The sequence below is a fragment of the Myxocyprinus asiaticus genome, chromosome 31 (assembly GCF_019703515.2).
Source record: "Myxocyprinus asiaticus isolate MX2 ecotype Aquarium Trade chromosome 31, UBuf_Myxa_2, whole genome shotgun sequence".
Taxonomy (NCBI): Eukaryota; Metazoa; Chordata; class Actinopteri; order Cypriniformes; family Catostomidae; genus Myxocyprinus; species Myxocyprinus asiaticus.
Genome location: NC_059374.1, coordinates 17,808,826 through 17,830,569, shown reverse-complemented (window position 1 = coordinate 17,830,569; position 21,744 = coordinate 17,808,826). Strand labels below are relative to the sequence as shown.

General features: G+C 36.5%; 2 protein-coding genes across 4 annotated transcripts; one reads left to right on the top strand and one right to left on the bottom strand.

Moving 5' to 3' along the window:
• Nucleotides 1-116: 116 nt before the first annotated feature.
• On the bottom strand, nucleotides 117-6,129 carry LOC127422523 (mediator of RNA polymerase II transcription subunit 29-like). Its single transcript, XM_051666115.1, has 4 exons — nucleotides 5,932-6,129; nucleotides 5,763-5,833; nucleotides 4,194-4,278; nucleotides 117-347 (listed from the first exon to the last, which is right to left on the bottom strand). Exons 1-4 carry the CDS (start codon nucleotides 6,103-6,105, stop codon nucleotides 123-125), a joined length of 555 nt encoding a protein of 184 aa, XP_051522075.1. The 5' UTR covers nucleotides 6,106-6,129; the 3' UTR covers nucleotides 117-122.
• A 6,259-nt stretch (nucleotides 6,130-12,388) lies between these two features.
• Nucleotides 12,389-21,591, top strand: LOC127422456 (ribosomal RNA-processing protein 8-like). 3 transcript variants are annotated; one of them, XM_051665985.1, is made up of 8 exons: nucleotides 12,389-12,437; nucleotides 12,634-12,734; nucleotides 14,646-14,907; nucleotides 14,992-15,817; nucleotides 16,049-16,178; nucleotides 16,293-16,399; nucleotides 16,519-16,615; nucleotides 21,317-21,591. In XM_051665985.1, the coding sequence occupies exons 2-8, from the start codon at nucleotides 12,645-12,647 to the stop codon at nucleotides 21,428-21,430; spliced, it is 1,626 nt and encodes a 541-aa protein (XP_051521945.1). In that variant the 5' UTR covers nucleotides 12,389-12,437; nucleotides 12,634-12,644; the 3' UTR covers nucleotides 21,431-21,591. The 3 variants fall into 3 exon arrangements, with proteins under 3 accessions (XP_051521945.1, XP_051521943.1, XP_051521944.1); XM_051665984.1 differs by having other exon boundaries at nucleotides 12,412-12,437; nucleotides 12,540-12,734; XM_051665983.1 differs by having other exon boundaries at nucleotides 12,409-12,734.
• Nucleotides 21,592-21,744: the final 153 nt, after the last annotated feature.

The following is a 21,744-nucleotide window of genomic DNA, read 5'->3' as shown; positions in this document are numbered from 1 at the left end:
AAGCTCAAGTAAACAGACTAATTGAATTGAAAAGTAGAACATTTATTCTTCAAACAGCATCACACAGTTATGGAAAACACAAAAACATATTTAAGGAAACCAAATACTTTTGTTAATAATAACTAATTACAAGCTCCCTGACCCTTCCCAGCAATCTTTTTTGAACACTCTAAAAGAGCATTATGGATGTCTTTAGCACATGAAATCTGTGATTTGATCATACTGAGATACTGCGAGTAAGACAAAGACTCTGTCTGCACTGTGTCTGGCTTGGTGGCTGTAGGAACGAGATTGGGAGAATGCTTTGTGCTGTCGATGCTCTGCGAGAGGCACTCGTGGGCCAGCCGCTAAAGACAAAAAGAGGACATGAAACTGTTAATGGTAAGAAGGTGAACCATGGTTTACAAATAATAAATAAAACAATCAAGCGATCAATGTTAACAATATTTCTTTATTTACCTTCTTAAAGTTTTACTGAAATTAAGTGATGTGTCCTTTGACTTGACTTTTTTGTCATATAAAGTGCTGCACAAAAGAGCATCACAGTACACATGGAAACACTGATAAACAATATTCAGTACAACAGCACTCTTGCTTGCGAGATATTGCTTAAACATTATAACTATTATTATTGTGAATATACATTTTAGTGAATATTGCACTTAACTAATATATATATACTGTATGTATATATATATATATATATATATATATATATATATATATATACACGCATACATACATACATACATACAGTATATACATACAAACACACACACACACACAGTGCCTTGCAAAAGTATTTAGACCCCTGACCAATTATCTCATATTACTGAATTACAAATGGTGCATTGAAATTTCATTCTGTTTGATATTTTATTTTATAACACTGGAACTCAAAGTCAATTATTTTTAGGTGACAGTTTTATGATGGGAAATAAAAAAACTTACATATCTTGCTTGCATAAGTATTTAACCCCTGTGCTGCAGAATCTGCCAGGTTACACCAATGAAAGAAATTGCCCTAACGAGGACACAGTTACTTTACCATTGGCATCCACCTGTGAATCATTAAAGTTGCAATCACCTTTTCTGGATAAAAAACCCATTGTTGAAGGATCATTGGTCAGACTGTGAATCTTAAGGAAAATGTAGACCAAAGAGCATTCCACAGAAGTAAGAGATAAAGTAATAAAAATGCATAGATTAGGGAAAGGGTACAAAATAATATCCAAATGTTTGGATATGCCAGTGAGCACAGCTGGATCAATAATCTGGAAGTGGAAGCTGTACCACACCACCCAGGCACTGCCAAGAAAAGGCCGTCCCTCAAAACTCAACGCTCTAACAAAAAGGAGACTTGTGAGAGAAGCCTCAGAGAGGCCAACAATCACTTTGAAGGTGCTACAGAGTTCAGTGGCTGGGAGTGCACCAGTCAACATATCAAGAGCACTGCATAACGCTGGCCTGTATGGGAGGGTGGCAAGAAAGAAGCCATTACTCAAAAAGTACCATCTGAAAGCACGTCTGGAGTTTTCCAAAAAGCATGTGAGTAACCCCGCTGCGATGTGGGAGAAGGTTTTGTGGTCAGATGAGACCAAGATAGAGCTTTCTGGCCAAAACTCAAAGCGCTATGTGTGGCGCAAGCCAAACACTTCCTATGCCTCAAGACACACCATCCCTAAAGTGAAGTATAGTGGTGGCAGCATCATGGTGTGGGGATGTTTCTCATCAGCAGGGACTGGGCATCATGTTAGAATTGAAGGAAGGCAAAATATAGGGAAATACTGCAAGAGAACCTGCTTCAGTCGCTAAAAAACTGAAGCTTGGGAGGAAATTCACCTTTCAGCAGGACAATGATCCTAAGCACAAGGCCAAAGCAACACTGGAGTAGCTCAAGAACAAAAAGATAAATGTCCTACAGTGGCCCAGTCAAAGTCCTGATCTCAATCCTATTGAGAATCTGTGGCACTATTTGAAAATTGCAGTCCACAAGCATCACCCAACCAACCTGAACAACCTGGAGAAAATCTGCCGAGAAGAATGGGCCAAAATCACTTCATCACTGTGTGCAAAGCTGGTACATATGTACCCCAAAACACTTAAAGCAGTTATTGCAGCAAAAGGTGGCTCGACCAAATATTAACGTGTGGGGGTTGAATACTTATGCAAGCAAGATATTTCAGTTTTTTATTTTTCATAAAAATATTTCCAATCAAAAAACAACGTCACCTTACAATAACTGATTTTGAGTTTCAGTGTTTTAAAATAAAATATCAATCAGAATGAAATTTCAATGTACCATTTGTAATTTGGTAATATGAGAGAATTGGTCAGGGCGCTTTAAGTCCTCGTGGTGGCATAGTGACTTGCCTCAATCCGGGTGGTGGTGGACAAATCTCAGTTGCCTCCGCGTCTGAGACAGTCAATCCGTGCATCTTATCACGTGGCTTGTTGAGCACATTACCGCGGAGACCTAGCGCGTGTGGAGGCTCACGCTATTCTCCATGTATCCACGCACAACTCACCACGTGCCACACCGAAAGCGAGAACCACATTAGCGACCACGAGGAGGTTACCCCATGTGACTCTACCCACCCTAGCAACTTGGCCAATTGGTTGCTTAGGGAGCCTGACTGGAGTCACTCAGCACACCCTGGATTTGAACTTGCAACTCCAGGCATGGTAGTCAGCGTCTTTACTTGCTGAGCTACCCAGGCCCCCTTAACTATAAAATATTAACATATTTCTGTCGCAAGTTGAATCATGCTTATATTTTGACATGAAGGCTTTTCAGGTTGTGTATTTTTTACGTTAGGTTCACCAAAGTGTGATTATTAAAGCACAAAATGATGCGATTTAATTATATAAACATAGTCTGCAGGCAATACTCGCTTCACAGTGAATGAGCGCTCTGTTCTGTCACCTGCGCACAGCGCGTGTGATGCTCTTAATGCTTCTTAATTTTAGCACATGAGCAGTTTCACAGCACATGCAGGCAGTACATTTATTTAATTAAGTTGCATTCTTGTGTGGTTGAATAGTCATACCAGGACCTATCACGATTTAAATTAGATTAATTGTGCATACATTTTTTCCCAAATATGTCAAATTCAAACAGTTATGTAAAATTTGTACATTATTACAGAATCTGTAATATTTCTGTTATGCTAATTACATTATTGAACAAAAAAGTATGAATCCATCATCAGCAAAGAGATTTTTACAGTGGAAGGGTGAAAAATCAGCATGGTGACACAATATCACAATTATTTTTCCAATGGAATCAGGGTCATTGACAAATAAGGGTGTATGAGTTGATAAAAATTAGAAATATTTTTAAAAATCTATTTAAAACACATGTGCCAAGTTCGTAGACTTGTACTCTGAGTTAATGTTGTTTTTACAACTTTTTGGACTTTAAAAATGTCATGTGGAGTAACCATCAAATAAAAAGGTAGTAAATACTTTCCTTGAAAACATGTATGCAATTTAATCACTCATTTCCAAAACATTTTCAAGCATATGTTTCAAGGTGACAAATATTTTTTACAAATATCATAAACTTTTAAGTCAAGAATATGAAGATGTTTTCTCATGGTTACACCAAATGACCTGAACCAAATGTGCCTTTTCATTAAAATTTCAAAATATTGATATTTAATGATATGACAAAATAATTGTTTGTTTTTAAAACTTCACACATAGTCTTGTGGGTCTAAAGAGATCTTCTGTTTTATGATTTTTGTCATCTGGTAAAACTGCTACCTATGTTGGTTAAACCACATGACTTTGATTTGGTGGACAAAAGTTCTTCAAATATTTATAAAATGTTAAAATAAAATTGTTTCACTGCTTATTTTACTGAGAAATAATAACAGATTATTCAACAACTCATGCAAACATTTCTTTTTTCAAGAATTTCAGCTTTGAATGAGAATTTTTTTTTTATTTTTTTTTTATTGTCTCTGGACGTTTACTCCACATGATATTTTTGACTTTAAAATATCAAATGCCTTTGAACTCAGTAATTAAAAACATGTTCACACAGAAGAGGTCTATCCAAGTAATTGTTTTGTGTGAATTTGTAATGTATTTTTGAATAATTCATTAGTCGTGGACAAAAAAATGAGCATCACGTCATTGACCCAACACATTATATCCCATAGCATAGCTGAATATGGGTTTCTTACCAGACAGAGCTCCAGCTGATCACAGAGAGCATAAAACTCCTCAAAACTCTTGTCAAACCGCTGCATGGCTGCATCATTACCCTTCCTAAAAAATGTAAGGTGAATTTTGTTCATTTTGGTATTATTTTTTGTCCACAAAACATTTATGGCAGTGATTGCTTAAATGCATTACACTGATCAGCCACAACATTAAAACCACTGCCAGCTGAAGTGAATAACATTGATTATATCATTACAATGGCACCTGTCAAGGGGTTGGATATATTAGGCAGCAAGTGAACAGTCAGTTCTTGAATTTCATGTGTTGGAAGCAGGAATAATGGGCAAGCACAAGGATCAGCCAAATTGTGATGGCTAGATGACTGGTTCAGAGCATCTCCAGAACAGCAGGTCTTGTGGGGTGTTCCCGGCATGCAGTGGTTAGTACCTACCAAAAGTAGTCCAAGGAAGTACAACCAGTGAACCGGCGACAGGGTCATGGGCACCCAAGGCTCACTGATACACGTGGGGAGCGAAGGCTAGCCCGTCTGGTCCAAACCCACAGAAGAGCTACTGTAGAACAAATATCTGAACACGTAATGCTGGCCATGATAGAAAGGTGTCAGAACACACAGTGCATCACAGCTCGCTGCGTATGGGGCTGCGTAGCCGCAGACAGCTCAGAGTGCCAATGCTGACCCCTGTCCACCGCCGAAAGCGCCTACAATGGGCACGTGAGCATCAGAACTGGACCATGGAGCAATGGAAGGAGGTGGCCTGGTCTGATGAATCACATTTTCTTTTAGATCATGTGGACGGACGGGTGCGTGTGCGTCATTTACCTGGGGAAAAGGCAGGCCAGCGGAAGCAGTGTGATGCTCTGGGCAATGTTCTGCGGGGAAACCTTGGGTCCTGGCATTCATTTGGATGTTACTTTGACACGGACCACCTACCTAAACATAGTTGCAGACCAGGTACACCCCTTCATGGCAACATTATTCCCTGATGGCAGTGGCCTCTTTCAGCAGAATAACGTGCCCTTCCATACTGCAAAAATTGTTTGGGAATGGTTTGAGGAACATGATGAAGAGTTCAAGGTGTTGACTTGGCCTCCAAATTCCCCAGATCTCAATTCGATTGAGCATCTATGGGATGTGCTGGACCAACAAGTCCGATCCATGGAGGCTCCACCTCGCAACTTAAAGGACCTGCTGCTAATGTCTTTGTGCCAGATACAACAGTACACCTTCAGAGGTCTTGTGGAGTCCATGCCTTTTTGGCGGCACGAGGGGGACCTACACTATATTACACAGGTGGTTTTAATGTTGTGGCTGATTGTTGTACACTGAAGGTGAAATTTTCATAAAAACACCCTTTATAAAAAAGCAATGTGGCAGTGCCATGTATCAGATGTTAATGCTCTGATATATACCACAGTACTTAAGTATGATCCTATTCATATTTAAAAGGTACTCCAGAGAATATCGAGAGGACTCCATGTCCAAAAATGGTAGAACCATTTTATTAGTGATTTTGTGGTGCTTTATGTCAATTGACAATTCAGCACTGTTTCATGTGAATGTAACTTACTCCGTTGTTCGTTGGCCGTTGTCGATTGCAGTATTATGTCCAAAATTTAGGGAAGCAATGGTCATGACATTCTGAAAACAAAAAATGGAAATATAAGTTCTTTATCACGTTTTATATCATGACAATGGTGTGTTTACATCCCAAGCCCCTTATAATACTCCCAACTAACCTGTAAACTCTCTTTGAGCTGTGGAATCAACATCTTGAATCTGTGAACGGGGTCAAAATCTTGCTGTTGACTGAGCTGTTGTTGTGGTTGCTGCTGCGGTTGAGTCTGCTGTAAAATAGCCGCTTGCGCTACCAACTGAGGATTGTTAGAGCCCATCTGCTGCTGCGACGCCATTGTTGATGTGAATAGTAAACTCGACAACTTCCGCTCTGACACAAATAAAGAGTTCCACCAGAGGGCGCTTGTGCTGCATTACAATCTCAAGACGGATTTTGTCTGATTGAGGACATTTGTTGTCAATACAGTATAATCTTTTATTTCTGCTGATTCAGAAAAATATAACCTGACATATTAATAGATATCCGCCCCATACCTCTGCTCACAAACGACTGTGATACGTTCATTCTGACCAGCACCGAGAAAAGCAACTTTTACCACGTGACACCACTGTCCACCTCAGTTGCAGTCTGCAAAGAAATGCACATGGCTGTCTGGACAATCATTTTCACCTAAATAATGACACTGAGAAGCTTTAATAGCCGATGAATCGAAAATACATAATAATTATAAAATATAAAAACATAGAAACATGATTGAAGTATCTAAGGTTCTAAGTTGAGTTTTTAAAGGCAACCTGTTTGTGTGTTGCTTCAACAGAGAAACCATTCAACTGTGTTGTATGTTGTTTCTTTTATTTTCTTTCATATTAGTTTACTTTCATTCTATACTGTATATTCATTTATATATTCATTATTCATTTATAATTTGAGACAACGGCATCCAAGGGCACAGCAGCCGTGGGGGATATGGGGGACCCGTCCCCGCACTCTTTAAAAAGGTGATTTTGTCTCCCGCACTTTTTCAAGCTAAACCCATACCGAGTCCAAGTGGATTTGTATACAGTATTATTTGCGTTTTGTTACTTTGAGCTGATTGAGTGACCATCCAGCCAATCACAGGTGAGTTTCATGAGCCGAAACAACCCTTACGTAACAGGCCATCAGTTAGACAGTCTAATCAACGCGGCTCCGTTCATTTCTACAAAGTTGCTTTCAACAATGCTCATTTACCCTTGTTTTTTATCGGCATTGATGTTGATCTAAATTAATAATCTAGAGATGAGGAACAACAAACGAGAGTTATTTATTGGCGTATCGTTCTTGACTGGCAGCATTACGCGAAATGCACAGCAGAAAAAAAAACAAAGGACAATCCTTCTTTTAAGCACACATTGTAAGTGGAGTTTATATCAGCGTATGAGTCTTTGTTAAGTTAGGCTTTTTACATTATGTTTGTGAGGTAATAGTTTGATCAATTGTTTTTGCCAAATTAAGCAGATAACTAAATTTGTGTTAAATATGTAAAGCTATTTTTAATATCAGCTCCTGTTTTTTACCTCTATGTTGGTCTGCAGACAAACTGTAGGAAAAAAGATAGATCTGCTGTGTTGTTAGAACACTTAGGCATTTTTACTGAAGTGAATAGATATGTAGACATGCTTTTTTATACATGAAAACGTACGGACGTTATTGAAACTCATTATAATTATAAGACTATTATTGTTGTCTTTTAATAAAAGTCATTCTCAGCAGCTCACAAACTGTAGGGAAATGATATATTTGCTTTGTTCTTAATAATGCTTAAAACCAAAGTCTCTTTGTTGGTCTGTAGACATACAAATTCTAAAGGATTAAAATTTTCTTTTGATCGTTGATTCAGTGACTAACTCATTTGTCATCACCTTCTGGAATCACCAGAAATGGTCACTGAATCATTAAATGGATCTGAATGCATTTTGGTGAACTAGTGAAAACACTCGAGCCAATTGGATACATTTAAATCCCACAATGCACAAGCACAGAGTAAAAAAATGATATTGTGCACATGCACGATTGCCATTATTGTAACTGATTTAATAATTTATTCAGGACCAGCTTGTGCTCAGTCTTTCATTGTCAAAATTGTCAATTGTGAAACAGAAGCAAGTGCTCCGCAAGATGCCCTTTATTTTTGCAGCTAATTTTGCAAAATTTTGCAATTATTTTGCAATACTTGAATCTTTAAAACACTACAAATATTAAAAGTATATAATATGTATGTATTAATATAATACTTATATCATACTTATATATTAATATATACTGTAATATATTAATACTGCACTGTAAGTGTTGGGTCTGTGCAAGCCACCTACTGACAGCTATGCCCCTGACGGCATCATATTTGGTTAGTGCATGTGAATGCAACATGAAACGCAAAAATAAAAGCACAACAGTGTAACTTAAAAAAAAAAAAAAAAACGTTTTTTTTCCATTTTGAAGATCTTCATATATAAAAATGAATTTATATTTTTGTGTATAATGTTGAAAAATCGTGGATTACATATCATAGGGTTTGCACGTTATTACCATGTTTATGCATTGCCGTATACTCAGGCCCCAGACGGTGGAAACCTAGACCGACTGCAGTTTGTATACTGGGCACTTATACTCTAAGTGTGGAAGATGCACTGAACTACATTTTTAAAGTGCCTTATCCTACCTTTGCAAAGCAGGCAGCCAGATTTATGCCCTTTGATTTCTTCAATGCTTTCAACACTATTCTGCATCATCAAATCTTGAGAACAAGGTTTAAGATGTATTTACCTGCAGAATACTTTAGAGACAGGAGGCAGTTTGTGAGGTTACAGAATTGCATGTTTGAAATGGTAGCTTTCTTTGTTTCATCAACTGATTCTAAAATCCTAAGAGTTTGTCTATAAATCTGTGTCTGCTCTATAGAGTCAAAAATACATGTGGTGTTGGTCTTTTTTTTAATATATATATATATATTTACTATATGCATATAGTGAATCACACTAAAATCAAAGTCATGGCAGGAGAATAAACTAAAAACTACATAATAAGTGCCTTCTAAAATCACAGCCAAGGTCATTGTCTGTTCCATGTGCTGCTACTGATGAAGATGGCTGGCATGATTTAGGTTGTGGTGTGGATGCTGAATGGATCTTAGCACATTATTCACCATTATGTCTTTGACAACAGTGTCAGCACTGGGGGCACTGCCAAATGCCAGGGTCTTAAATCTTGCATCCGATACTGCTGCCTTTGCTTTTGTCCATATTGACTCCACTGATTGAAAGTGTTGCTCGTTTGTAATAAGGTTGTTGATTCATTCAGTTGCTGTACGGGATGTCAGTCTGTGAGCTCTCTTTATAGAAAAGTCATCCCAACTGTCACTGGTGTGATCTTGAGAGGTTGTAACCACTTTTTCTACTGACAGTTCAATAGATAAAGGGCCTGAAGGCTAGAGCAGATCCTACTCTTTCACAGTGCTCATACAGCCATGAAGAATGTGCTGTTCTACCCTGTCTTTTTCATCATGTAAGCTACATCACAAGCTTTCCCGTCTGTTGCTGGATTGTTGACAGGTTCTCTATGGCCTTTTCAAACAAAGTAAAAAGTAGGCTAAAAGAAAGTGGGATTAGCTTTAATTCTTAGATTGACTCGCCGGTCAATTTGACTTATTTGAACTTTTAACACTGATTTACATCAATTTAAAGTTTTTGGCCTGAAACTTTATGGCATCCTTTACAGAGGTGATCTAAACTTGGGCAATATATATTTTTAAATGTCATGTTTTTACAAACAAAGCAATAAAAAAAAGGACCTACTTTGTACCTCCAGGTCAATTTGAATATAAAAATTACATGAAAGCTGTAAAATCGTAAAAAAGTTCAAAATTTACTTTATAACTACATTCATACATTCAGATCTCTATATTGTGGGTGATGGTGTGGAAACCGTCTGTTTTTAATACCACGGTATACCATCATACCATTACATCCCTGGTCACACCTGAAGATTACCAGAGAGGGTAATGATTACACACAGAAGGTGACAGAGAAAAAATATATATATATATTTCTAGTTTTTGCTGCCATCTAGTGGAATGATTTAAGACTAAATGTGGAGAGATAGAGCAAACAGAGCATTTGTTTCAAGCTTTTGAAATTAAAGGGTAAGTTCACCCAAAAATGAAAATCCTTTCATGATTTACTCACCTTTAAGCCATCTTAGATGTGCATGACTTTCCTTCTTCAGCAGAACTGAAGTGAAGATTTTTATAAACACAATTCAGCTCTTTTTGTTCATACAATGCAAATAAATGGGTGCCATCAGGCTGTTGGCTATTTGATGGTCCAAAAGTCATATTTAGGCAGCATAAAAGTAATCCACACAACTCCAGTGGATCATTTAATGTCATTTAATATCAGAGATTTTAAAAGATACAGTATACATTACTAAAATGTTTAATCTGCATGCCAAATCTGTGTTTCAACTGCAGGGAGTCGGCTTGTCATCAAATGCGCAACATTTACCTCATCTAATGCCCGTAGTTCATTATAATTTTTTTATTTTTATTAAATGAACCATTAGTAAATGGAAATATAATTAATTTACTTGGGATTTTTTTATTAATTTTATATATATATATATATATATATATATATATATATATATATATATATATATATATATAATTTATTTTTTTTTCACATAATACCGTCATTAAGGAAAAGTCAACGGTATGGAAACTGTCTGTTTTTAATACCACGGTATACCATCATACCGTCATACCATTACATCCCTGGTCACACCCAAAGAAGATTACCAGAGAGGGTAATGATTATACACAGTTTATAGAGAAATAAATTTATTATCCACTAAACCAGCAAAACGTGTTGTTAGAGTGACTAAGGAATCCTTATTTTTATCCCAGTCATCACGATCACCAACTGTAGGGGAAACCAACATATTATTACCAAAGTATAAAAATACATCAAGTTTTTTTTCCAGCACCTACAAATAAATATCATTTGATAAAGATATGAGATATGAGATATGATAAAAAATCTATTCAGAAGGAATACTTAAGGTTTTGTCCTGGTCAGTCTGTATTCCAAAGCAGTCACCAAAACTGTTTGTGAATAGATCTGTTATGGACTGGACTGGGGATTTTGGATATATAAAAGTATAAAAAGTATATTTTCTGGCTTTGATTTAAGATTTAAAACCCTCATTATAACTATAGAGAGTTTGGTCTCTTCATTGACGTGAAAGAAAATAATGCAATATGTATGTATTTTCATAGAGTTTTGCATGTTATTCATATGATAAAATCAGAAGTCTTCACTTTAGCTGTCACCTTTCCTCTCATTTGCTATTAACTTTGGCCAATCATTGTCTAGGTATGCCCTGCTGACCAAACAAACAAACACAGTGAATACACCGGCCTAGTTTGGTCACCCAGGCTGGTAAAGTCCTATTTTGTCTTGAGCTTGAAACATACTTTTAACTGTACGACTTGCTGAATTCACATCTATGTTTCATCTATTAAATATTTTGGCGTACATGTAACAGATTTGAAACACTTCATTTGTTGAATGTGATTTTATAGGCTAAGCCTCTGAATGGCTCAATTTTTCTCTATGTACACCTTATGCACCACAGAAACTAGCACGCAGCCATCTTGAAAATGTTGTCTCTGAACTTCCGGTCTAGCGGTTCTATATAGATATCTATGGTGTTGATGTCAAAGTGTAATTAGCTAGCAAAGTGGATTTACAGGTTGTAGAGTTGTCAACAGCTATCATGAGTATTTTCAGGGGTGTTCAGGGGATGTCTTAACAACTGGAAGCAGAGAGGGGAGATTTTAAAACAAGAGTACTTCATTCATAAATCCATAAGATTCTACCTTCACACTGTGGACGTACTGATTTGTGCTCATGAAACTCCAAGAGACAACACAAGTCATTAAAAATATCTCTGTAAGACACCTCTGATCATCTTCTCGTGTCATTCACCCATCGTGTTATAGTTCAGGTATGCAGATTTTAACCACATTTATAGCATTATACCCTTGTAATTACCAGATTGTAACCTACAAAAATTTCCTCATAAAGCACTCAAACACACAAACACACACAAACACAAACACAAACGTGAAAGTTTATGTTTTATTTTATATTCCGTTCACAACCATTTTATTCACATTTAAGACTCTTAAAAATATAGGGTGACAAATTAATTTAAAAAAGTACAACTGTCATTTTCTTTAATGTTATGAACTTGCATGTGTAATAATATGAGCTGTCACTGTTGGAAATTTCATATCAACTACACATTTTAACTCAAATTATTAACAAGTTGAAACCTAAAAATTAAGCAGAATTACACGTATAACAATGAAACGCTTGTATTATGAAAAAGTGCAGTGTGTAGCTGTCTGAATGTGATCTGCCAGGTCCAGTTTACCTCTGCAGGTGTCAGAAAAAACGAACATTTAGAGTGACATAAAAAACACCTCACGAGCACAAAGTGATCCGTGACAGAACAGAAGAAATGTAATGCTTCGGGGTTTCAGCCACTGCAGGAAGTTCCTTTAGTAACCCGGATGTACACAAAACCACGTGACAATTTCTACACGTGTGGGGAGAGAAAGATGTGAGTACAGCATGTCGCGAAATGCCATGAATTCATTTAAAATGTATTGTGGAATGCTGTTATAAGTGTTCATCGGGAGTGAGAATATATTTCTGTCAACAGTACGATATTTTGATCGTCTGGCAGCCAGCTTGGATTTACAGGAAACTTCAGCTTTACATGTCTGTGTCCCTATATGTGTCTCAAATATTAACAGCATTTACAAACATGTTTGCTGAAGAAGAATGGACCAATTCTCCATCACCAGATGGATCAACTCAAGCTGTTGTTAATGCAGTGTCACCTGTTACTGGCAAGGTATGTTGTCAGTAGCATATTAGATCCTTAGGAACATTATTACTTAATTTTATTAGATGTTTTTACAGCTTTCCTCTTATTTAAATGTACTATGCCCTTTCATTGATTACAGTACACTTTTATCTAAAATGTAGCTTAAAATTAACCTAGCATGAAAAGTAGCTTGTTTTCAAATGTAAAAACCAAGCTCAATAGACAGAATTATTGGCATAATTTTGTTTAAATAATAATAATAAAAAAAAACTTACAATAGAATTGAATGAGGCCAGTCCAAAATGTTAAAATATAAATGGTTTCAAAAGTATAGTCACAAGGTGGAAACATTATACATTTTAACATAATTTTAGTGGGATAAAATCACCTACTAACCTTATCTGTGTAAAGTTATATCCAGTATTACAATTACACAATGCCGGGAGACCCTGTGAGCCATTTTATCACACTTAAATCATTATTGTCTTGTGGCTATAATTTTGAATCAGAGAGTATTTTAACATTTATGGATTGGCACCATTCACTTCCATTGTAAGTGCCTCAGAGTAACCCAGATTTAAGCTTGCTTGCTTTTTATTTTATTTTATTTTTTTTAAAGAAAAGGAGGGACCAGTCGAAATTATTTTTTGTGATTATCAACATTATGCCACAAATGCAGATTTTTATTGAACACAAAATATTCCTTTAAGCTCAATCGATAGCATTAATGGCATAATGTTCACCACAAAAAAATAAATAAAAAATGTGACAAATTAGTGGTAATCAACATAATGTTGCAAATGCTGTTTAAAGGAATAGTTCACCCAAAAATGAATATGTGCTGATAATTTACTCACCTTCAGGCCATCCAAAATGTATCTGAGTTTCTTTCTTCATCAAAACAGAATTTAAGACGTTTAGGATTTCATTTCAGGCCTCCTCCTTTAAACAATGCAAGTGTATGTACTCCATTTTTTGACGGTCCAAAATGCATATTTAGGGTGAATCAAAATAGTCCACATGACTCCAGTTGACAAATACATTTCTTCTGGATGCAAATGATTGATTAATTTGAGAAACAAAACAATACTTATATACTTTTTAACTACAAATTTTTCACTTCCGTACATCTCTGTGACGCTCACTGAGAGGTGTATCGGGCTCAAATAGGTAGAGTTGGGTGAAAAACTCCATCTCCTCTTCTAAAATCAAAATCCTCTGACATCATGTTTGAAGTTGTTTTGGACTGTTTTGGTTTGTGAACGGCGCTTGGTCTGTGCTCTGTGCGAGTTTCTCATGTAAACAATGACGCGATTCTTGCCTCCTGCGCCACGTGACACGTGACCTTACCAACGAGCTTACGTCATCCTTCTCATGAGCGTGTAGAAGTGAACATTTGTAGTTAAAAAGTATATAAGTATTGTTTTGTTTCTCAAAATAATAAATCATTTGCGTGCAGAAGAACTTTATTTGTCGACTGGAGTCATGTGGATAATTTTGATTCACCCTAAATATGCATTTTGGACCGTCAAACAATGGAGGACATGCACTTGCATTGTTTAGAGGAGGCCTGAAATGAAATCCTAAAAGTCTTAAATTCTGTTTTGATGAAGAAAGAAACTCAGATACATTTTGGATGGCCTGAAGGTGAGTAAATTATCAGCAAATTTTCATTTTTGGATGAACTATTCCTTTAAGTGTGTTATGTGCTGTTAATGTGTTGTGTAAAATGTGTAATAGTAAATAAAACAGCTCATATAATATTTAGTCTGACCTCTTGAGATTGACAGTCAAAAGTTTCTGGAGGTTAAGCACCTCCATTCACTGATCATTTGTTAAGTCCTATTTTGTTCCCTGTTAATGGAAAACTACTAAAAAGCCTCAGTGTAAAATCTTGCTAACTATAAATTGTTTTCCTCTGCAATTTTAACCCAACAGGATAAGGTTGTGCGTAAGCAAAGTCTTTTGAGAACTTTGCAAACGTTGGGGTTGGTTCCAGAATGGGAGACTGGGAAACATTTTGGGGAGAGTGATGAGGAGACCGAGGATGCCCCTGTAGTCAAAGCGAAAAAGAAAAGGTGCAAAAAACGCAAAAGAACCTCGAACATTAATAATGAAGGGAAACAGCAGAAAGAACCTGAGCTGCCCGAAACACCTGTGAAGAAGAAGAAGCCAGTGAAGGAGATCATAAAAGAAACAAGTGAGAGCAAATGCTAAACAGTCATTTATATGCACACACTCTTACCTGTTTGTGCCTATTTACATCACTGTCATGTGTTTACAGGTGCTAAGATGTCACAAGAGTCCAAAAAGGAAGGAAGTGACAAAAAAGGAGCTCTAATTGGTAAAAAAGAAAGTGAAACAGAGAAAAGGCTGAGCAGAAAACAGTGGAGGAACAGGATAAAGAACAAGAATCATTGTAAGAACAAATATTTACCGAAAACAACAGGGGCTGATAATGCCAAGGCCAAAGAGGAACCCTTAGTTCAAACACAAGATGCCACAGGAGTACAAAAAGTGCAAAAAAATGACAAGTCATCCAAAAAAATGAAGAAGTCTGGCATTTCTTTTGTCATGGACCACGCTGAAAATTGCAAGGACTCGGTTTTTACAAGGATGAGCTCTGATCATGTCAAATCTATGGCACATGAAACTTCTTGTACAGAAACTAAAATAATAGATGACTCTCTTAGCAACAGTAAAGTCTCACATGAAGTGGGAGATAAAGGGAAACCATGCAAAATGTCGAAAAAATCCCATTTACAGGCAGACAAATTGCGTCGTATTTTAAAGTTGCATCATACTCAGGAAAGTAATATAGCCACAGAGGAGCAAGAAACAAAGGACAAAACAGTGAATTCTAAGGGTGATGAAGAGCAAATGCCTCTTGATCCTTCAAGTGCTTTAAGGTCAAAGATGGAGAAGCGGTTAGAAGCCGCTCGATTCCGCCACATCAATGAGCTGCTTTACACGTCAACCAGCGGTGAAGCCAAACGCATGTTTCATCAGGACCGTGAAGCCATTGGGATTTATCACAGGGGTTACACAGCACAGGTTCAACACTGGCCTGCAAACCCTGTGGATTCAATCATTTCCTATATTCAACAAAGGTTAGAGAACTTGCCTCTTGTAGATTTCCAACAGCATAAGAATAAGTTTGGTTCTAATTAATTACTTTATTTAGTTTCTTTTTGAGGAAGGTATCAGATGTATTAGTGCCACACAGAATTGCACTTTACCTTACAGTTTAGCTACTTGCCTCTTACAGGTTTTTAACATTCCTGGTCTCAGTTTGTTATTAGGATGACACCTTATGAGTTATGGTTTTCTCTGTTTTACAGACCAGCTTCTTTAGTTGTTGCAGACTTTGGTTGTGGGGATTGTAAAATTGCACAGAGTGTAAAGAATAAAGTTCATTCTTTTGACCTGGCTCCAGTTTGTGAACTTGCCACTGCATGTGACATGGCAAAGGTTAGTAATTACAGAGATAATTTCATCATATAATACACTAAAATGCCTTGAATTGTAATGTCGGTAGCCAAATTAAACTCACAGTAAGGAATCACTGTTTATTACTTTTCACAGGTGCCGCTTCGTGAGTCCACGGTAGATATTGCTGTGTTCTGCCTTTCTCTTATGGGGACAAATCTTGGGGATTTTTTGGCAGAAGCAAACAGAGTGCTGGTTATGGGGTAATTGCATTCCATTTCATTCAATTTTATCATTGTCAATGTAAAGTTTATCAAAAAATACCAAACCATATGTCTAGGCTAAGGCCTTACCTATCTCCTCATTTTCATTTTGTTTGTAGGGGCATTCTTAAAATAGCAGAAGTGGCCAGTAGATTTGAAAATGTGCGCTTGTTCATTGGTGCATTGTCACGTTTGGGATTTAAGTTAGTCAATAAGGTAAGGTGCTGTTTACTTCAGTAAATACACACTCATTGAGCACTTTATTAGGAACACTATGGTCCTAATAAAGTGCTTGACATGGTTTCTGCTTTTGTAGCCCATCTGCCTCAAGGTTCGACGTGATGTTCATTCTGAGATGCTATTCTGCTCACTATAGTTGTACAGAGAGGTTATCTGAGTTACCGTAGCCTTTCTGTCAGCTCGAACCAGTTTAGCCATTCTCCGTTGACCTCTCTCATTAACAAGGTGTTTCCGTCCGCAGAACTGCCGCTCACTGGATGTTTTTTGTTTTTGGCACCATTCTGAGTAAATTCTAGAGACTGTTGTGTGTGAAAATCCCAGGAGATCAGCAGTTACAGAAATACTTAAACCAGCCCGTCTGGCACCAACAATCATGCCATGGTCGAAATCACTGAGATCACTGAAGCGGGTTTCACCCAGGGCACCATACAAGCTAGAACCGCTACTGGTTGATGAGATGTGCATGTCATTTGCTGCCAGATGGATCCAGACGCGCTGCTCACTAAACACTAAAAACAGTGCTCTTTCAGCAGCCAGATATTTCGTTATGCAGCTGCTATAATAATCTAGACCAACAAAGTCCCTTGTCGTTTATTTATGTTCTCCATTTGAAAACATCATATGTTTTTAATTAATTTGGCCTATTATTGTTATTATCATTATCATTATTATTAATGTAGCTGCTGCTTCTGTTATTATAAAAAATGGAATGTTATTATAGTTGTTATATAAAACTTTTGCACACTTTTTCTCTGTTGGGTCCTCTTAATAAATAAATGAATTAATGTGAGATTTTTTTTTCCTACTAGAATTCAAGCTATATTTGAACTTTTATAATATTAAGATGAAATAAAAAATGTAATCAGATTAATTTAATATCGGTTATCGGACATGTAAACATATAAATAATCGGTATCGTATTGGTTGTAAAAAATCAATATCGGTCGATCTGTAGTTTATTGTGCCAACTTAATCGTTTTTCTAAAGGCTGTGTTATATACAGGCAAACATTCAAAAGAGCTGTTTTCAAAAATATATTCAATAATTAGAATAATACTACTTCCTACTTCATTATCATAAGTGATTGTTAGTTGCCCTAATGCGGTATTAGGAATGGAAAGGCAGGAAAAATGTTCAGTGTTGCAAACTAGATTTTAGCTGTCCTGCAAGTATGCAAATTAATAATGGAATATATTGACAAAAAAACAAAAATGTTCTTGTTCTTCTGTTTTCAGTATGATAGCAATGGTGGACAGCCACAGATAATAATTGAGTAGGACTGTCTGAATTAATTACATGATGTGCCAATTAATTAATCAAATTAATCACATATATCAATATTTACTGAGAAAGGCCCCCAAATAAAGATAATTTAGTATGTAATAATATAAATAATTCTAAATAAAATATGTAGTTTTATAATTCAACACACACACACACACACACACACACACATATACAGGTGCATCTCAATAAATTAGAATGTCGTGGAAAAGTTCATTTATTTCAGTAATTCAACTCAAATTGTGAAACTCGTGTATTAAATAAATTCAATGCACACAAACTGAAGTAGTTTAAGTCTTTGGTTCTTTTAATTGTGAGGATTTTGGCTCACATTTATCAAAAACCCACCAATTCACTATCTCAAAAAATTAGAATACATCATAAGACCAATAAAAAAAACATTTTTAGTGAATTGTTGGCCTTCAGGAAAGTATGTTCATTTACTGTATATGTACTCAATACTTGGTAGGGGCTCCTTTTGCTTTAATTACTGCCTCAATTCGGCGTGGCATGGAGGTGATCAGTTTGTTGCACTGTTGAGGTGGTATGGAAGCCCAGGTTTCTTTGACAGTGACCTTCAGCTCATCTGCATTTTTTGGTCTCTTGTTTCTCATTTTCCTCTTGACAATACCCCATAGATTCTCTATGGGGTTCAGGTCTGGTGAGTTTGCTGGCCAGTCAAGCACACCAACACCATGGTCATTTAACCAACTTTTGGTGCTTTTGGCAGTGTGGGCAGGTGCCAAATCCTGCTGGAAAATGAAATCAGCATCTTTAAAAAGCTGATCAGCAGAAGGAAGCATGAAGTGCTCCAAATTTTCTTGGTAAACGGGTGCAGTGACTTTGGTTTTCAAAAAACAAAATGGACCAACACCAGCAGATGACATTGCACCCCAAATCATCACAGACTGTGGAAACGTAACACTGGACTTCAAGCAACTTGGGCTATGAGCTTCTCCACCCTTCCTCCAGACTCTAGGACCTTGGTTTCCAAATGAAATACAAAATTTGCTCTCATCTGAAAAGAGGACTTTGGACCACTGGGCAGCAGTCCAGTTCTTCTTCTCCTTAGCCCAGGTAAGACGCCTCTGACTTTGTCTGTGGTTCAGGAGTGGCTTAACAAGAGGAATACGACAACTGTAGCCAAATTCCTTGACATGTCTGTGTGTGGTGGCTCTTGATGCCTTGACCCCAGCCTCAGTCCATTCCTTGTGAAGTTCACCCAAATTCTTGAATCGATTTTGCTTGACAATCCTCATAAGGCTGCGGTTCTCTCGGTTGGTTGTGCATCTTTTTCTTCCACACTTTTTCCTTCCACTCAACTTTCTGTTAACATGCTTGGATACAGCACTCTGTGAACAGCCAGCTTCTTTGGCAATGAATGTTTGTGGCTTACCCTCCTTGTGAAGGGTGTCAATGATTGTCTTCTGGACAACTGTCAGATCAGCAGTCTTCCCCATGATTGTGTAGCCTTGTGAACCAAACTGAGAGACCATTTTGAAGGCTCAGGAAATCTTTGCAGGTGTTTTGAGTTGATTAGCTGATTGGCATGTCACCATATTCTAATTTTTTGAGATAGTGAATTGGTGGGTTTTTGTTAAATGTGAGTCAAAATCATCACAATTAAAAGAACCAAAGACTTAAACTACTTCGGTCTGTGTGCATTGAATTTATTTAATACACGAGTTTCACAATTTGAGTTGAATTACTGAAATAAATGAACTTTTCCATGACATTCTAATTTATTGAGATGCACCTGTATATATATGTATATTGTGGCAGGAGACAAGTAGCATTTAGACAATACCAAAAGTTGCTTTAAAGTCAAAATAGCGCTGTTATTGACCAACTTCTGTTGGCACTGTTTTTAATTATTGGTCTATGTACTCATGCATCAGATGGATGCTTTTGGTGCATCTCACTTTGGTTGCATCACATCTCATTGGTTTTTAGAGTCTCTAGTCATGAGCACTGTTTTTTAAGGATGCTGTGTCAAGTTAAACCTTGTTTGAAACTTAAAAAAAAATAAAAAGCATCTCGAGCCACCTTGCATTCTATTTTTGTCAGTCCAGCCATCTTTGAGCAGAAGAGCAAGTCATCTGTGGAAGGCTGTGCTGTGTGATTTTGTTAGTTTGATGAGATGCGTTGCTTTTGCAGCTTGAGTTGCGCTGACTGCTCCCTACTTCCACAAATATGCAAAAATGTCAAGGTCGTTATTAAGCATGAATTGCTGTAAATGCTTGGAACATTACTTATTATAGCATTTACTTAAGTTTGGGCCAAGATTAATTGCATAAATCTTTTAACGTGTAATTTTTCATATAGTTAATTGTAGTAAATTTACCCTTGAATGCATGGGTGTTTTGCCAAACATTATTACATACTCGGGTCTTTAGCGAACCGGCACATATGTCTATCACAAATGGATCTACAAATTGCCCAGACAGTTTCACATTTTCAAAACTTTTTCAAGACAATTAGAAAATAATAGAATAGGTTCTGATAGATTGTTTTATTTTTCATATGTTGAAGAGATGATGCAACAAATATAGAACAGGATTCATAACTTTACACACTGAAATTTCATGAGACACATCTGGCTGTCAAACACATATTTAGCTACACATAACACATAGCTACACATGTATTTTCATTGGCACTTTTTGAGTCTAAAAATATGCACAATTTATATAATTTCAGTAGTACATTAAAATGACAATAACCAAATCATACTGTTCATGTGTTACACTTGCTATAGTTTACTTTCACATTGCTTCTTCATCAAATAGCAATGTCAAATGAAAATCAAGTCAATCACTGAAACATCAGCACCACCTTGAGTAAGAAATAGCATGTATAATACAGTATGTATATGTACACGCATATGAAATACTGATAATTCACCACTGTCACACACAAAATCAACGTGATATAGTATTTATTTGTATGAATTTAGTACTCTTTTGTCTTGTAATAAACTAAGAAATGTATATCATGTGATACTAAACTTATGTAGATATGAAATAATCATAAAAATATGATTTATGGAAGTGCAAATATTACTGGTACTATTACATATCTTGGGTCTTTTATGACCCTATACACTTTTGGTAATTAAGCAGTTATAAAGCAAATAATGTGTGTTTTTTTTTTTTTTTTTTTTACAATATTCAGAGAGAATTGTTGTGGAATGCTAAAGAGGTTTGGGCATAACTCCAAAAAATTTATGAGGTACAGGGGGTGGAATGAGGTCCCGGGTCACTAATGACCCAAAGTATGCATTAAAGGGTTAATGTGTTAAATCGATAGCCCTACAATTTAGTAATAATCATTTATTTTTGAATGCATGAGAGCTGTTTATTTAATGTATTTCTTCCATTTATTTTTCTTTAGGACACAGAGAACAGCCACTTCTACTCCTTTGAGTTCATTAAGACAGGAAAAGCACCAGAGAATGCAAAGAAAGCAGGGCTTCAACTTAAACCTTGTCTGTATAAGAAACGATAAATGTTTAAGAGAGTGATGGTGTCTTATTTTAATTAGCTTCTACTGTAAAGGGTTATGTTGTACTTTTTAGGACATTTTTTTTCTTTCAGAAATTAATTTAGTAAAAGTTTGTACATCAGTATAACAGAAAAGTACATTTTATAAAGCAGGATATAAAATTGTTTGAGGAATTCTGTTCATTGTTAATTATCTTGTAGGAAATGTTAATAGTTGTATTAAGCTTTTACCAGATAAACACACTCACTCTATGTATATTTGAATTGAAAGGCAATTCCTAACATCTAAACAAATTAAGCAAGAAGGCCAATTCTGTT

Excerpts from the sequence above, each read along its gene's own strand:
- LOC127422523 (XM_051666115.1), bottom strand. The coding sequence starts at position 6,105 with ATGGCGTCGCAGCAGCAGATGGGCTCTAACAATCCTCAGTTGGTAGCG. Across the intron at positions 4,279-5,762 it reads AACGGCCAACGAACAACGGA|GAAGGGTAATGATGCAGCCA; the intron begins GTAAGTTACATT and ends TACATTTTTTAG. Across the intron at positions 348-4,193 it reads ATCAGCTGGAGCTCTGTCTG|CGGCTGGCCCACGAGTGCCT; the intron begins GTAAGAAACCCA and ends TTTTGTCTTTAG.
- LOC127422456 (XM_051665983.1), top strand. The coding sequence starts at position 12,597 with ATGTCTGTGTCCCTATATGTGTCTCAAATATTAACAGCATTTACAAAC. Across the intron at positions 12,735-14,645 it reads TGTCACCTGTTACTGGCAAG|GATAAGGTTGTGCGTAAGCA; the intron begins GTATGTTGTCAG and ends TTAACCCAACAG. Across the intron at positions 16,616-21,316 it reads GATTTAAGTTAGTCAATAAG|GACACAGAGAACAGCCACTT; the intron begins GTAAGGTGCTGT and ends ATTTTTCTTTAG.